Genomic DNA, 17,583 nt, shown 5'->3' with positions numbered 1-17,583 from the left:
AACAGGTATAGGTCTCCAGATACTTCTAGCTCCCTTCCTTAATAGGCGAAAGGAGTGTTTCCGCCCCTGCAGTTGAGGACTTAGCAGCTAAGACCTGCAGGAAAAGACCAGGCAGGAAGTGCTCTGCCATTCTCCCTCTTCCCCCTCTCCCCCTCCCTTCCTTCCCCTGGCCTTGGCCCAGAGCCAGGGCCCAGCAGTCCTTGGCAGGCATGAGTACACTGTCAGTCCAGCACACCCTGACAATTAATGGCCGGTCGCAGTTACAGGAAACAATTTCATCAAATCTAATCCCCACTCCCCCACCTACCGAGTCCATTAGAACATCAGAAAAATCACTGGGAGTTATCCAGATGCTAACTAGCTTTTTGAAAGCGCACATTAAATGAGAAATTTTAAAGGCTTCGGCTATCTCATAAGTGTCTCCAAGACTCAATTGGAACACCAGAGTACCATGCAATTAACAGTCATTTTAAAAAACACTTTGTAAACGTGCCTGACAATACAAAATCATAGAGTATAAACTGTGATTCTAGTATAGGTCTGGAGATCTTTCCACAGATGTCTTAGGGATCAGGCTCCCTCCACCCAGTGACACCTGTCTCAACACAGGCCTCCAAGGTCCCCACAGCAGGACTTTCATCTGGATTCCTGAAAGAGCCCTCTAACCTGTTTCTCCGCTGCCTCTCTTGTCTTTCTGTAATTACTTCCCCAAAGAGCAGCCAGAGTGTTCCTATAAAACTGATGTCAGATCTTGTCACTCCTATACTCAAAAATTCTCAACTTAAATTTTCTAGTAGCCATGCTACCAAAAAAAAAAAAAAATTAATAGGAAAACATTAATTTTAATGTTCTTCCTTAACCTAGTGTATCCAAAATATTGGCATTTTAAAATGTCATCAATATAAAAATCATTGAGATAGTTTACAATTCTTGTGCTAAATTTCTGAAATCCGATGTGTATGTTACACTTACAGTGAGTGCATCTCGATTCGGACTCACTGCACTACGAGCACATTTCTCATCTGACAGGGAGACGCCCGCACTGAGGCCGGCAAGCCTTTCTACAAAGGGAAGTGCATGCTTCCCAGGAACCTCCGTGTGTGTTTACATGACATAAAGACTTCAGAACTCAGGGCTAGCAGCAAGGAACATTCTCGGGAAACCTGTTTCACCTGTCTGCACGTGGTTCGCTGTACCCAGGAAGGCAATCAAAGCGTCTCACCTTAATCGTTCTTCCTCTTTCTTTCGAAGGTTGAAGTCTCGCTGAACCACCTGGAGAACATGCTCTGTTTCGTCATCGGTCAGACCGGAGAGGTCCAGCTTTCTCCCCATGATTTAACACCAAGCACAGACGATGAAATGAGACCTGACAAGTCAAGGAGAGGACCATACATTGAAGGCACGATAAAGACTATTTATGGATAAAAATCAATGAATTTTGTTATGAAACAAAAGTAAACACGGTGTTCATGTAAGGTACTATCTTGCTCTGTTCTCATCCTTGGCGAACATTTACAGACAACTTCAGCAAGGCTGCGAAGAAAAGGAAAAAATGAAAATCTGCCAGTTTCATTCACTGTAACACTTTGAGTTAGAAATAAAGAAATACGTAATTCTTGTTAACGAAATGAAACACACAAAGACCTCATGTCGATTTCCATGGAACACCAAAAGGCAATATTCGAAAATTCTAAACATCTATGGTTCGAAGTTTAAAATTCTAAGTTTTAAATTCTACTTTATGTAATTATAAAATAAATTATAGCACTTTTAAAAAGTCCTATATTCACTATACCCCTTGAATTTTTCATCACGTGACTCTAAAATATAAACTAGAAATCAATAAACTCTTCTGAGAAGGAAAAAAATTTAGTAAAATAATCTTATTTAGCCATTTTCTCAGCAATAGAAAAGATAATATTTTGAAATAAGAACACCTCCCAGAAGTGCATGACTGAAAATTATAAGAAGCAATATTTCTAAAAATAAATTTTCATGAATGGCTGCATCCAGGAATGAAATCAAATAAATAGTTCTAAAAAACTGCCCAGAACTGAAGGCCATCATAAACATAAATGCAAACACCTTCAGCAAAAGATTAGTGGATCCAATCCAGCAAGATTTCAAAGGGATTATTACATCCCCCAACCAATGGGTTTTATCTAACTGATGCAAATTTGGTTCAGCATTCAAAGACCAATCAGTATAATTCAGCACATTAACAGAATAAAAGGGAAAAACAATATGATTATTTCAATAGATGCAGAAAAATCATTTGACAAAATTCAATACCCATTCATGATAGAAACCCTCTGCAATCTAAAACTAGAAAACTTCCTCAATCATGTAAAGGACATTTTCAAAAAAATGGACACAATAAAAACCTACAATTAACATTGTACTCAATGATGAATGACTGAATGTTTCCCCCTAAGATCAGGAAAAGAGCGAAAATGTCCACTCTCACTACCTCTACTCGACACTGAATGTCTTTACTATAAAGCTGTCAATCAAGACAGAGTGGAACTGGCAAATAGGCAGGTAGGTGCGCCGGTTTCCACGGCTGCTATAACAGAGTCCCACAGCCTAGGCGGCTTGAACAACAGAAGTTTATTTTCTCACAATTCTGAAGGCTAGAGGTCTGAAGTCAAGATGTTAGCAAAACTGTTTCCTTTTTAAAAAATTTTTTATTTTATTAGTTTCGAGTATACAGTACACTGGTTTGATGTTTATATATTTCATATAATGATCCCCCTAATTGCTCTTTCTCTCCTCTGGCTCTCTGCCTAGCCATTATATTACTGCTAACTGCATTCCTTTCCTATGCCAGGCTCCCCATCCCCATGACCATCTATCAACTACTAATTTGTACTTCTTTAACCCTTCACCCCATTCTCTCAGCCCCCCAACCCTCTTCCTCTCTGGCCGTCACCAGATTGTCCTCTATATTTGTGAGTCTGTTTTTGATTCGTTTGTTCTTTTTGTTCCTTAGACTCCACATATAAGTAAAATCATATGGTATTTGCCTTTCTCTGTATGACTTATTTCATTCAGCATAACAACCTCTAAGGTCCATCCAAGTCATTGCAAATTGTAGGATTTCATTTTTTTAATGACTGAGTAATATCTCGCTGTATATTTAAACCATAACTTCTTTATCCAATCATCTGTTGATGGGCATTTAGGTTGCTTCCACATCTTGGCTGTTGTAAACTGTGCTGCAGTGAACACAGGGGTGCATAGATCTTTATGAATTATTGTTTTGGTTTTCTTTGGATAAATACCCAGAAGTGCAATTGCTGAGTCAAAAGGTATATCCATTTTCAATATTTTGAGAAACCTCCAGACTGTTTTCCATAGCGGCTGTACCAATGTGCAATCCCACAAACAGCGTATGAGAGACCCCTCACCTTTGCTCATCGATGGTCATCTTCTCCCTGGGTCTTCATACAGTCTTCTCTCTGTCTATATCCTACTTTCGAATAAACTCCCTTTACTTTAACTGCCTCTTTAAATAACCTATCTCCAAATAAAGCCACAATCTGAGGTACTAGAATGAGAACTTCAACATATGGATTTTGGGGTGACACAATACTCCACGTTTTGGCCCCTCAAAATTCACATCCTTTTCACATGCAAAATACATCAGCCCATCCCAACAATCACAAAAGTCTTGATCTATTCCAGCATCAACTCTAAGCCCAAAATCTCACCGAAATATCATGTAAATTAGGTCTAGGTGAGCCTTGAGCTATAATTCATTCTGAGGAAAATTCATTAACAGCTGTGAACCTATAAAACCAGACAAGAAGTTATCAGCTTCCAAAATATAACGGGTGCGGCAATCATTGGACAGATATTTCTGTTGGAAGAAATTGCAAAGAAGAAAGAAGTCTTGGGTCTCAAGCAAGTCCGAAGGCAGAGCAAATTCTGTCGATTTTAAGGCTCAAGAATAATCCTCTTCGGTTCCATGGTCTGTCCTCTGTGCGCACTAGGGTGGCCCTGCCTTCTGAGCCCACGAGGGTGGCCGCCCCACCCACCTTGGCCCTGGGTACAACCACCACAGCTTGGCCTGCCTTAACAGGGGAGGTGGCCCTACCCTCTGTAACTGAGGAGAAAGCCCCACCCCCAGGCCCTGGTGGCAATGGCAGCCCTTTATGCCTCTAAATTGCCTTCAGGATCATTCTTCCCTGTTCTGAAAAAATAACACACGTTTGTAGCCTGATCCCTCTATTGGCCCACTCTGTAGAATCTCAGAAGTCCGGGAGCCTGCCTTCATTTCATCTTGTCTCTGTTTAGTTGAAGCTGGCAGTGTTTCTGCTTATACATTTTCTCAAAAACTTTGTTGGCTTCCTAGGCAGTTCACAGGGGGCCATGCCATCAAACAAAGAGAGGGTCCTCTACAGTTCTTCCCTGGATAACCCAATCTCTATTGCTGGTTTCTGCTGAAATTGTTGTTGGTGGGATCCCTGAGTCACACTCTTTCTCTAGCAGGTAGTTGTCCAGCCACAACCCCAATGTTCCCTCCAGACAGGCTTTCTCATCTTTGCAACATGAACAGACTGAGAATTTTCCAAAGCTGCACGCTGTGGTCCCTTTTCACAATTCCTTCTTCAGTTTTTCTCTCTGCTCTCACATTTTACTACAAGTGGCAAGGAGGAACCAGCCCATGCCTTCAACACTTTGCTGAGAAATCTCCTCAGCTAAATATCCAATGTCATCACTCAAAAGCTCTATATTCCGGAAACACTAGAACACAATTCAGCCAAGTTCTCTGCCACTTTGTAATAACATGTTCCTCACTTCTGTCTGAGGTTTCATCAGACGCACAGTTTTAACATTTACTTTTCTATCAACATTCCGTGCATGATGATATGTTTCCTCTAAGACAATAGGCCCTTTCTCTACATCTCTCCTCTTTTCTTCCTGAACCCACAGCAAAATCACTTTATCAACCATATTTCTACCAATAGTTCCTTCAGTGGTATCTAGGCTTTTTTTAGCATGCACCTCAAAGCTCATCCAGACTCTACCCGTAACCCAGTTCCAAAGCCACGTCCACATGTTTTTACAAAAGAAACAAAAATGGCAAAGCCCATATGAAAATATGCTTAATTTCATTGGTAGTTACAGAATTGCAAATTAAAACCACAGCGCACACCCACCAAAATAAAGTCTTTACCGAGCGTTGATAGGGGGTAAGACAGTGGCAACTTTCACATAGTAGGAATAAATTGGTACAATCGCTTTGCAGCACAATTCAATGCCATTTTCAAAGCTGAAGATGCATGGACCCTATGAACTAGTATTTTTGCCATACCTAAATGTATTCCTCAGATACAATCCTGCAAATACACACCAATTAGATTGAAACATGAAATGGCTAAGTTTATACTATTTTGACCTGTAAAAATGCCTGTTTACATCGTTCGATCTAATATGAGAACATTAATAGCGATCACATTCAAAATAGCAAAAAGAAAAGTTAAAATAAATAAAACTTGGAAATGACCCCAAACATCCGTAAACAAGAGGAAGGGTAAACAAATAGTGTATATTCATTTCATACAATCGAATACTCTAATGCAGTGAAAAAGAACATACTGTAAGTATATTCATCATCATCATGGATAAATCTTGAAAACATAATGTTGAGACAGAGAAGCATGTCACATGCACACACGTACAGCATGCATACAGTATGATTCCTTTTACATAAAGTTCAAAGACACGGAAAACCAAAGAATATATATATATTTTTAGAAATGAATATGGCTAAACTATAAAGAGAAAAATAGGACTCTGATGGGGAGAAAGGATTTAATTGGGAATAATTACAGAGGGGCTTTAAAGCTATCAGTAATAGTCTGTCTCTTGGGGAAGAGAGTGTTTCTGCTGCTTCTGCTGCTTAATAATAACATTATTATTAAAAAGTTCAAATTACACACACTTTTGTCTCTAAGTTATCTTTCAGAAGCACATAAGGTAAAATAAACCTAACACTAAACAAAAAATATCTAATTTCATCATAATTAAAGCAAATATTTGGCATCATGCATCATAATGAATACATGATAATTAAAGCAAATATATAAAACATTTTTCAAGGAATACACTGAGAATAATGATAAAAAAATAATGATTTTGAACAACCATTATTGATTGAACACCTATGACCTTCCAGATGCTTTAGCTTTTCATATATATATATACACATAACATTTGATATTCTTAACTCCCTCAAACTCCTACAGGCAATCACTATGATCGCCACTACTTACATATGAGAAAACACAGGCTCATACTTACAGGTTCTGACTAAGACAAATCACGAATGACAGCTAGGACCTGGCCGTGTCTCAGTCCGGCTCAGAGTCCACACCTTTCCTCCATGCACACGCCTTCCTGTGAGATGCACAGGGCAACTCCAGACCTCGGATTTTTGAACCTGAGTCCAGAGTTCCCTGCCCACTCTTTCTGGCATGTGACAGCTAAGAACAGGAGATCCCATTAATTGGTTGCTATTCAGATGAAGGTGATCTGCCCTTCTAGTCTCCGAATAATGGCCATAATCTTGTGTTAAGTAATTTAAAACCTCATGATGCATGATGCAAACTAATCTCAAGATTTAACCAACAAATTACAACAGGAATTCCAATGATTAATTTTTTTTCATGCCAGTAATGCTATACTTGTCAAAAGTAAATCTTTGGTCCACTTTGGGGGTAAAGACAGTTGAGGCGGGGGGCAGAGTAAGAACCTAATGTACCTGCTGGCTCACGGAGGTAAAATTAAGGTTACTTAATTACTAAATTAAAAGTAAGATTCCACCTGTAAGCTGCAAAGAAAGGTAAGGGGGAAAGTTTCATAAATTGCCATCGTTTAGTCTCCTGAGGATTAGAAAGAAACAGAGGGCACAGTGAAAACGCAGGCTGACTTCGTCCTTTAAAACACTCCATTAAAGGCGATAATGGCACTCCGGAGTTTCCCGGAAGGTGACACATCTGTCCCCTTCACTTCACTTCGCCGGCTTTCAGTTTCTGAGAATTCTAAATCCTCAGATGCCCCGTTAGTAAAAGACCCATGTGGCAGATCTGATCATATCAAATCTAAGAATGATTGGGACTCAAGAGAGATAAATGGTTTCTGTGGAGAAATAAATACAGTGGCTCTAAGTGGACAAGTCAGAATAACGAGAAAATCTTTTTTGGAAAGAGGTCAAAGCTTCCTTCCTTCCTCTGTAATGAACACGATTAGATTGCCTGTGCAACAAGAGAAACAGCATCTTAAAGCTGGAGAAGCGGGAGAAGCCTCCACGTCCATGAGTCAGAGGTCACTTAAGTATATGACAGAGTACAAGCCCAGGAGAAGGATGTGGTTTTCCAGACCAAAAGCCAGTTCAGACGCTCCTGATGTTCAGACCAGTGCTCCTGCCTCTGAATTTCTCTGGGTTATACCCAGCTAAGATGGGGGCAGAGAGAATACATTTTAAAATTTAGTGATGAGAAAATTAATACAACTTAAAGATTTAATTATATCACCATTTCCCCAATATATGTTTCTCATATTACTGTTCTCAGAAGTGGCTGGAGAAAGGGGAGCTCTCGGCCGAAATAAATTTGAGAGGTGCTTTAAACTGTATTGCCCTCTTGGGGCTGCACAATGCATATGAGCTTAGCTGAGCCTCTGAGAAGTCTGTCACTAGAGAATCAGTATGATTTTGTTGAACCCCGTATTTCTCAGATGTATTTGTCTACAGGTACCTCTTTCTTCCCTCACAGCCACCTCTTCATATCCAAACAAATGACTTACTGGGAAATAATGCAGTAAGTCCATCCCATGATGACAAACTCCAGTAGCTACTCTAATATAATTACTAAATTGAGTTAGGTGTATTTTTAATGTAATTAGCATTAATGCTACAGAGTTAAATGAGCTTTAGGAGATGATGGCTTAAAAAGGAAAGCAAATGGATACAACTTTAAAGTTAGAAGACCAAAACAAAGGTTTAATTGTCTACACTATTCCTGGCTAGAAAAACTATGAGGAAGGATACAGACACTTTTTTACAGGAAACTGTTTAGCATGAACCTTGAAAATGAAAAAATACATAAATTCCAAAAATACTAAATATATACGTGAAGGTTCATCATGAAAAGTCAATGTCTACAGAAGTGACATTCTAGAAAGGTACCTAGAACAGAAAGGTCAAGGACAAAAGATTGAATGAGACCCTTACAAATCCATAGAGTGTGTGTGTGTGTGTGTGTGTGTGTGTGTGTGTGTGTGTGTGTGAGAGAGATGAAGATGCACCTAATAATATAGGGAAAAAAATAAAAAGATTAACTTGGAACATCCAAAGTCCTAAAAGCAATAAGGGTAAATACTGCTGGGGCTTCCCTCTTTGACCATGGCTAGATCTTGACTAGAACTAAAGAGTAATTTCTTCTTCCTACAAAGGATTCTAGATGTTAGGACTCTCCCATTTAAGTCACTTGGTATGGGGGTGGGGGAAGGGGAGAAATGAACTTGGCCTGGGAAGGAAGAGAATGCACATGAAACGAACTTTCACTGTGACTGATTATTCTTTGGGCCAGTGGTGCTCACTGACCTTCGCTCCTTTACTTTCAAGGATATTCACACAGGAATGGCCCAGAGCAGACCTGTTTTCACCACTGGGGCACAGCTAATTGGATCAGGGGTGTCACCTGACCCATTCTAAATGTCAGAGTTTCTCTCTTGGGAACGATATTAATATTCAGCTTGTTGATCTTGGTGGCTTGCTACAATACTGCTTGAGAATGCCACCAAATGCCCTCTTATGTCTGCCATAAATTTTCCACTTTGCTTTTTATTTCTTCTTATCATTTCAGTTTCTTCAACTCACTAACAGATAGTCCTTAGACATTTCACAAACCTGACATGATCAGCCGACTTGTCCCAACACCATTTATTGACCACTCTATCTGAGTTAGATGGTCCATGAACAGAGAGAGAGAGAGAAAGAGAGAGAGAGAGAAGAGAAGAGAAGAGATAACAAGCAGACAGGGACCTTTCTCAGGACTTTCTGTCCTCATCTGCTAGCTGATCTCATGCCAGCAATACACTTTAAAACCTGGTATTGCAAATCACCTCTCAATATTTTCCCTTTCAAAACTGTCTGGCTAACATTATCCATTTATATCCCCACATGAACGTTAAATCATTTTATTAACTTAGGAGCAAAAATTCAAATGAATTTTTTATTAATTGAGAAATTAATTAATCGAGGGAAGAACTGCCATCTTTACAGTATTAGGCCTTCTCATAAAGGAATTGAAGATAGGTGGAAGTTTATGCAAACGTAATGGATAACCTAACAATAACACCAAACCTTTTACTGTATAAAATAAGAAAGTTCACATTACGGAAATCAAGATTAAAGCATCTTTTTAAAATACTAATAAATATACAGAATTCTCTAAAAGATAAAATTACAAAGCTTATGAAAAAAGAAATTTAGCAACTATCAATGTCTAAAATGTAGTTTAATAATATTACGTATTGCTAGTAACTAAAGTGCTGCTAATTAAAAGCTGCAATTTAATAAGATTTGGGGAACACAGGCACTCATGTACACTATTAGGAGAACTGTAAGTGTCCATGTTTTAGATGGCAATCTGGTAGTAATAATCAAATACACCTAAACATCGACCCAGACATTGCAATCTAAGAATTTTCTTCAAGGAATTAGGAAAATGTGCAAGGATGTACGTACTGGGATATTCATTTTAGTATTCCTTATTATACAAAAATATTGGAAATAAACAGAAAGTCCAAAGGTACAAATGAATAAATTATGGTACAGCCATACAATGAAATATTTTGTGTTCACAAAAATACATTAAAAAGAACAACCTTTATAGCATGTTAAGAGAAAAAAATAAGATGAAAAATACAGCATGTAGTTCCCCATAAACATTGTATAGCACTACTATTAATAATAGACCTAAACTGGAAACTATACAAACACTCATCAATAGAAGACTAAATTCTGGTACATTTACCCAGTGGAATACTACACAGCAATAAACTACAAATAATGGTAGGGGTGAATCTCATAACTATTATGTTGAGAAAAATAAATTAGACACAGAGAGTACATACTGATGATTCCAATTATATAAAGTCCAAAGTCAAGTAAAACTATTCTGTAGTGTTAGAAGCAGGATAGAGGTTTCCATTGATCAGGAAGAAGTAGAAAAATGAAGATTAAAGGAAGATAATGAAAGGAGATACAGGAAGACATAACAGAGAGACTAGAGAGAGTTAAATTATCAAAAAATATGCAAAAAATTCCTGGAACTAAGGGATAGTCATTTCCAAATTAAAAGGAACCACTGAGTGTCCAAAACGGTGAATAAAAAATGACCCCACATCAAGGTACATCAGAGAAAATTTCAGAACACCTGGTTTAAATAACAAAATTTGGTACCATTTATTGCACTCTACGAGTAAACGACTGTTTAAATATTTTGTGTCTTGACCCATTTAATCATTATACAACTTTAGGAGATAAATATAATTATCATGTCCCTTTTTCAGATGAGTAGGAGATGAAGAGAAGCCAAACAACTGTTTAAGATAACAAATGTATCTTGGAAGTAGGATATCAACAATGTGAAATGAACCAAGGTGTCTGTTTCCAGAGCAGGCATCTCAGCATCCATGTTGTTTTCACAGGCAAAAAACCTGGCACAAAGCTAAATTTTCCTCAATGAAGAAATGGCTGAATAATTTTGAGAAATGCCTATTCCTTGGAAAATTATGCATCTACTAAAAATAACTTATTCCAAGTAAGTTCCAGTATTATAGAAGTAGCCTGTATCATATTAACCTTCCTGCAGTTAACAATTATAAACTTTGGAAAAAATATCAAAATAACTACCTGAAAGTACAAGACAGGAGCCGAAAGAAGACAAAAGTTTGAAGGGATTTGCCCCTTGAAAGAAGGGAGCTGTATTCACTGGGTAACATACAGATTTCTAAGGCTTCTTCAGGGAGAAGAGTCACCAGCCTGAGTGGCACAGGATGACTAGAACGCATGAAGCATCAGAGGATGTAGCTCAGGGTTGTCTGGAATTTAGAGATGGGGTGGTCCAAGAAAGAAGAGAGCCCCAGAGGGGAGTTCTAAAATCTACCTATAAACTCCCTTCAAATCCTTGGCTGAACCCAGAACTGTATATTTCTGGGGGAGATTCCACAGAATCCAGTTTAAAGCAGTCCATGGAACACACACACACAAAAATGAGCAGAGATTTCAGCTCCTGCCTTTCTCAGTGAAGAAGAGTTTGGAGTTTGAGTCCTGTCAAGTTCGAGGCTCTTAGTAAACACCTCAAGCTTTGCTTTGAAATCAAAGAAGGGCCACATCTTACAAGTAAAGACTATTTCCCCGGATTAAAATATTCACTCTAAGAACAAAATTTGAAACAGATCCCTTCTGACAAAGTCTATAACTAAGCTCCATTAAATCAAAATAATTTAACTGCCTTCAAGAAGAAAAATCAACACTCTTTAAAGGGCTATAGAAACCAGAGTCTCTACAATGTATCTCCTACAATATCCAGTATACAATCAACAATTACTAGACATGTGAGGAAAAACAAAACAAAACAAAACAAAAAAAACAAGCCACTCAAGATCAAAAGAAAAAAAAAACATATGCTGAGATAACCCAAATGTTAGAGTAAATGTTAGCTAAAAGTAAGAGAATACACAAAAATATATCGCACAACATATAAAATTCAGAAGTTACAGTATATGTACTGAAGTCAACTTGCAACAAATTTAAATCGAAAATCTGTACACTTTAAGAAGGAACAGAATCTGGCATATCTATATCTACTGATATCTCCTTGGCTGGTATGTTGTTTAGTAAAAATGCTTTAGAAAACACATTTGGTGTGGAGACATGTAGTATCATGTCTTTGAAAATGTTCATTAAACACCTTTCAAAAGTACCAGCTACGTGCTGTTGAAAAATGAGACCCACATGTGTAGAGAAAGAGCTGGAATTATTAAGACGGTAATTTCACATTCCTCTACATAAGTATTAACTTTATAATCAGAAGCCATATGTGTGTGTATAGGATTCATATTGGAGAAAAAAGCAAATGAAAAATAATGTGATTTCTGAAAAATAAAGCTGGGCCATGAAACAAAAAAATTCATTAGTAGTCCATATTTTAAAATGAAACTCAAGGACCAAGTACACAAAGAAATACAAAAATGTATAACAACAGTTTTGGGGCATCCATGATGTGTGACAGCTATAGAAACTTCACAGGATCTAGAGCAGCTCATACTGAGTTCAATTTTTTGCTATATATTTTGTGTGATTATATAGAATGCTTGATGCTCTGTAAGCCTTTTTTATTATCATTCTGTCTTTCTTATGGTAATGTCAATAGAAATTGTTTTTAGAAAGTTAAAAATGATTCTAGATAACTCGGGCATAATTTCAACATCATCATCAAATCCTCTGCAAACACTGTCTCCATTGGCCAAACAGTGGTCTAAGTTATGCTAATGATGATGATGATCATTAATTAATAACAACAGTGGCTAACATTTTTACGGAATGTGTTATTTGTGGCAGGCTCTGCTCCAAAGTCTCTCAAGAATCATATTACAGGTATTATAGCCCAATTCTTTCATTGAAGGAAACTGAGGTACAAAGAGTTAAATAAGTGGTCCAATGTCACTGATGGGTAAGTGGCTGTGCCAATCTACAGGCTGAGGAGACTTGACTCCTGAATCAACATTCCTAACCTGTTCACCATCCTACCTTGCTGCTCAAAGCATCATTATAAGGAGCAATAACACTGACCAAGTCTTTCTCTCCACGTGAAAGAAAACAACTTTTAAAGGATAGTCCTAAAGTCCATGCTGTGTTCAAATTTGAACTTGAATCACAAACTCACATTTATTTAAATTTTACGTGACTGACATTCTAACTTGCAAATGGTTTTATACACTTGAAGCCCTTGGCTAAACCAAAAGATCTAACTTAATTGGCATATATTCGAACATATGTCCTAGACTCGTCCTACCTGGGGGTTCTCAGAGTACAATCTGTCTCCCCCAAAGGTATCACCTTCTTAGATTAGATTAACCCTCACTGGCTTCCAGCACAGGATACAGCTACAGAGAACTAGAAGGTCCCCAGGGCACGTGTCATTAAATCCCAGTAAATCTCCAGCAGGCCTGACAGCCCACAAAAAAGGCAAGTGGAGAGAATAACATCCTCGGTTAGAATATCAACATTATCACTTGTTTGGCAGGAATAGAGATCAGAAAACGTGAAGACGTGACCTTGTTCATTTCACAATAAAAAAAAAAAACCTATTAGTCGGATATCACCCAATTATACTATAAGCTTCTGCTGAGACCCAAAGAAACTCTTGTTATCACGTTCCCCTGTTGCTCAAGTCGCTGATGAAGTATCTGCCGAAATTGATCTCATGAATCGCGCTATTAAAATTTGGAATTTTCAGTGGGAAAAGTATTCAAGTTAACTAGGGGTAAGGTGGATGAAAAATATTTTTTTAAGTACTTAGAATTTATATTCAAGTATATATTTTAGTGTCCTTTGGCTTCTTTCATTTATAAGATTACGGGAAAAGATATTAATACTGATTTAAAAATCAGTATTTGCTAAAATGAATAGAAAATTAAAAACTAAAACAAATAAAAAATCTTTACTATCCTTATGGTAGGCAGTCCTATAAACAGGAGGAAACATCTATTATGCAACTCTGCCTAGCTCTGGCTAAATGAAAATATTATTCTATCTGCATCATTTGAGAATTCTGTGCCAGGTCAGCTGTTAACTTAGGAAGGAATTATGATGCTTGCCACAACCCGATCCAGCTCTCCCCGGCATCCGTATCCCTGCCTGTTATTCAGTCTGCACCAGGTACACCCTCCCTCCCTCTTTCAGGACAAAGTAAAGATATCCAGAAGAACTGCACTCTGCTAAAGAGGTTTTCCAGGAAGAGGAAAAGACAAAACTTGCTGGCTTGAGATCCCAAAACCCTTCCTATTATGAGAAAACCCTGGCCAACTCTCCAGTGGTGCCCCTGTGTGTACCCTGGGCATGGCTGTGCCCTGACAAACCACCTGCAGTCCTTCCAAGCACTGTGTACTTCAGGTGTCCCTCCTTGTCATCTCACGTAGGCCCTACCCCTCACCCCCCAGTTCAGGACCCACCTCTACTCCGGAAAACCTCTCCTTACCATATGAGAGGTGTCCCCATTCCCTACTGCCCACCCCTCTGCTTTGGCACACCTCGTGCTCCTATTCTACAACTAACTGTTTATAAGAGAGCTCTTTGAGGGCAGGGACCATGCATTGTTAGTCTTTATTTCCTCGATGCCTAGTCAAGATATTGAATAAATGTTTTCTGAGGGTAGTGAAGGGATGTCAGTACCTTGGGTTTATCCGAAGATGCACTGGCTGCTGTAGATAATGTCATTTAATACTAGTAAAACCATGAAAGGTGGAATTACTACATTACAGATGATAAAACTGATGCTTAGCTTGATTAAACACCTGCTTGATGTAATGCGAATGGAAGTCAAAGAGGTGGAATCAGATCCAGGGTGGTTTGAGCTCTAGTCTCTCCATTTCCCTCTTTAGAGGGAATGCATCCTTCAGCATCTCTTGTTAGGCAAATATCAGAATTCTACTAGATACCGAAGCCATCTCTCAGATGACATGTCTTTTCACTATCCTATCTACTATCCTATAAATCTTCACCAGCTGGACTTTGAAACACTGACCAAAACTTTGAGAAGATTTAAAGTGTGGGAAGAGGTTTCTCATCGCCTCTGAATTTAAACCATGGTGTTTATTCTGTTCACATCAAAGTGGTTTCTTTGATGATTTCAGGTAGTTCCTACAAAGCTGTCCTTGGAGAGTAGACACATGATGTTTTCCTCTGCCAAATAGATACCCACACCCCCATCAACTTGGTAACACTGCCTAACTTTCACTCCTACATTTCGTGTGGTCTTAGCAGAACCATCAATCTTGAGGCTCCTGCTTCCCCAAGCACGATATAAACACAGACTCATTCTGAACCAATGAGACTCCCCACTGGCCAATCCGAATCCTGTCCCAGGGAACCCAAAGATTGTTTGTAGCTGGAGCTGAGTAATTCCCAGGGCCCCTCCATGAAGAAACTCTCCATCTGTTCTTAGTACCTAGTACCAAGATCCTTACAGCCATCCTTGCTCCTCTTCTCTCTGAGGCCTCCAAATCTCTTTCCGAAAATTTCATTTTGCTTGGATTAGGTAGAGATTGTTTCTGCCCCTTACAATTAAAAAAAAAAAAAAAAAACTCAAACTGGCATAACCACATGTATGAATAAAAGGACTCCTGCTTCCTAACCTGAAGAGAAACTGAAATCACTTTCTAGGCACCGTAAACTAAAGCTTGAATACATATAGTCATTGTTTATACATAGAGCTTTTTAGAAATAACCATGTTTATTCGATGATTAGGTCATTTGGGAGTATGAAAAACAGGGACGGATACAAATTTTTATGGTAGAGAGATTTGCTTGGGGAGGAGACAATTCTATCAAGTAAAACGGAAATGATCATGATATAGTTGATTTCAGGTTTTCACACGTGCTAAAAAGAACAGTCAATAATAACAGCTATATAAGTTCTTACCTAACTGGGCAATAGACACCAAACGTCTGATTCTTTCTCTGAGGAAACAGGCTTGGAAAGATTCAATAGTCTATCCAAGATTACAGATTTAGTCATTCCAATAAACATGGGCTCGCTCCAAAGTCAACACTCTGCCTACTGTGACATACTGCCTCCCAGTTGCATAATTCACTGCAGTCTACCCAAAGGGCTCAAACACCATTTAATCTATATCATAGATTATATAAATATAATTTGTACATCCAAAAGCAAAATGTCAATCTCATAACATACCTACTTGGTGGACTACACTAAGTCATGTGAAGCAGATTGTCTTCTGCCACATATCTCAATAAATAAATCTTTGCCTCCCAGCAAATGATATCAAGCTTTCAGCAACAGACATGGCTTGGTTTGAAAAGGTCAGCTCTGCTGAACCCAGAGTCAGTAGTCTTGTCAAAGCAGCATCAGGAACTGGAGGACATTTAGCACATGTTAAGAATGTAAATAACTCTCACACTTCAAGTGCATGGCTGATAGGTAAGAGGCTGCAAAGAAAGGTTCATCCAAATTCTAATTCTAAGTGCCAAACAAGAACCTTAAATTCAACACTACACATGATAGAAATGAGAAGTCTCCCTTATCTTACAGAGTCCATAATACTCATTTGTTCCATAAACATCTGCAAGTGTATTACACATCCTCAGATATAAAAAAATATATTGATCATCGTTCTCCATGAGAATCATAATTTAATAGGGAAGACATGCAAGTCAACAAACTATTCTCACGCAGCGAGTGAGCTGTGCTCAGTCTCAGAAATGCACAGGGCTCAACGAGTTGCAAGTGCAAAGAACACTAGAGCACTCGGAAAAGGCATACAGCAGAATTACAAGCCGGAGATAAAAAGAGGCTGATCGAAAGGCTGCAGAGAAAAACCTGGAGAATGAAATGTCCATAAGAAGCTTTGAAAAGCGCCAATATATTCTTGGGAATCTACAAGGCCATGTGCATGTACGGGGCTGTGTGCATACGTAGAGCTGTGTATATGCTAAGGAAAGAGTTAAAAAGGCTCTAATCTCTCATCTCTAGAAGAGCCTTCAGGCACTGAGTAAGCAAGAAGTGAAGGCCAAGAGAGATGTGGAAGGTGCCTGTCAGAGCACTGAAAACATACAAAAACACAAACACTGAGTCCCTTTGGCAAAGGCTGGGAGACTTATGCATTCAAAGGATTAAGGAAATCTATGTACAATCAGCTGATCACTAACCTAACTAAGCAGAACTTCAGTGGCCACACATGACAAAGAATACTGAACTTACTCGGTCCAGAAAAGTCACTAAACAAACAGAAACAATCCAGGAGAAGGTGAAATCTAATTTTCAGAGTTACCACATTATATTATTTGAAATGTCCAGTTTTCAACAAAAAATGATGATATATAAAGAGAAAAATAATTCACAGGGGTATAAAAACAGTCAACAGAAACTGTTCTTGATAAAAGCCATACACTGGACTTACTGGCCAAAGACTTTAAATTAACTATTATAAATATAATCAAAATGCTAAAGGAAACCATGTCTAAAGAACTAAGGGGAGGTATGAGAACAGGGTTTCATCAGAGAATATCAACAATGAGACAGATATTATGAAAAAGAACTACAAAGAAATACTAGAGTTGAAAAGTGCAGTAACTGAAATTTAAAAAATAATCACTAGAAAGACTCAACAGAATATCTGAATTGGCAGAAGAATCAGGTAACTTAAAGATAAGTTCTGAGATTGTTTAAAATTGAGATTATCCATTCTATGGTATAGAAAGAAAAAAAAATGAAGAAAAATGAAGACAGCCTTCAGAGACTTTGGCTCTGAAGGAACAAAAAAATA

The 17,583-nt window shown here is 38.3% G+C and overlaps 1 protein-coding gene across 2 annotated transcripts in view; it reads right to left on the bottom strand.

The window, feature by feature from the left end:
- LOC107499608 (myosin VIIA and Rab interacting protein) overlaps positions 1-17,583 on the bottom strand; it is a 233,796-nt gene that overhangs the window by 200,860 nt on the left and 15,353 nt on the right. For both annotated transcript variants that reach the window (XM_016123962.2, XM_016123960.2), the window contains exon 2: positions 1,223-1,366. In XM_016123962.2, coding sequence (XP_015979448.2) covers positions 1,223-1,332 — 110 coding nt within the window. In that variant the 5' untranslated portion in view covers positions 1,333-1,366. The remainder of the gene's footprint in view (positions 1-1,222; positions 1,367-17,583) is intronic.

The sequence above is a fragment of the Rousettus aegyptiacus genome, unplaced genomic scaffold (assembly GCF_014176215.1).
Source record: "Rousettus aegyptiacus isolate mRouAeg1 unplaced genomic scaffold, mRouAeg1.p scaffold_m13_p_4, whole genome shotgun sequence".
In the NCBI taxonomy this organism is placed as follows: domain Eukaryota; kingdom Metazoa; phylum Chordata; class Mammalia; order Chiroptera; family Pteropodidae; genus Rousettus; species Rousettus aegyptiacus.
The sequence above is the reverse complement of the archived record's forward strand: the minus strand, read 5'-3'. Positions and strand labels throughout refer to the sequence as shown.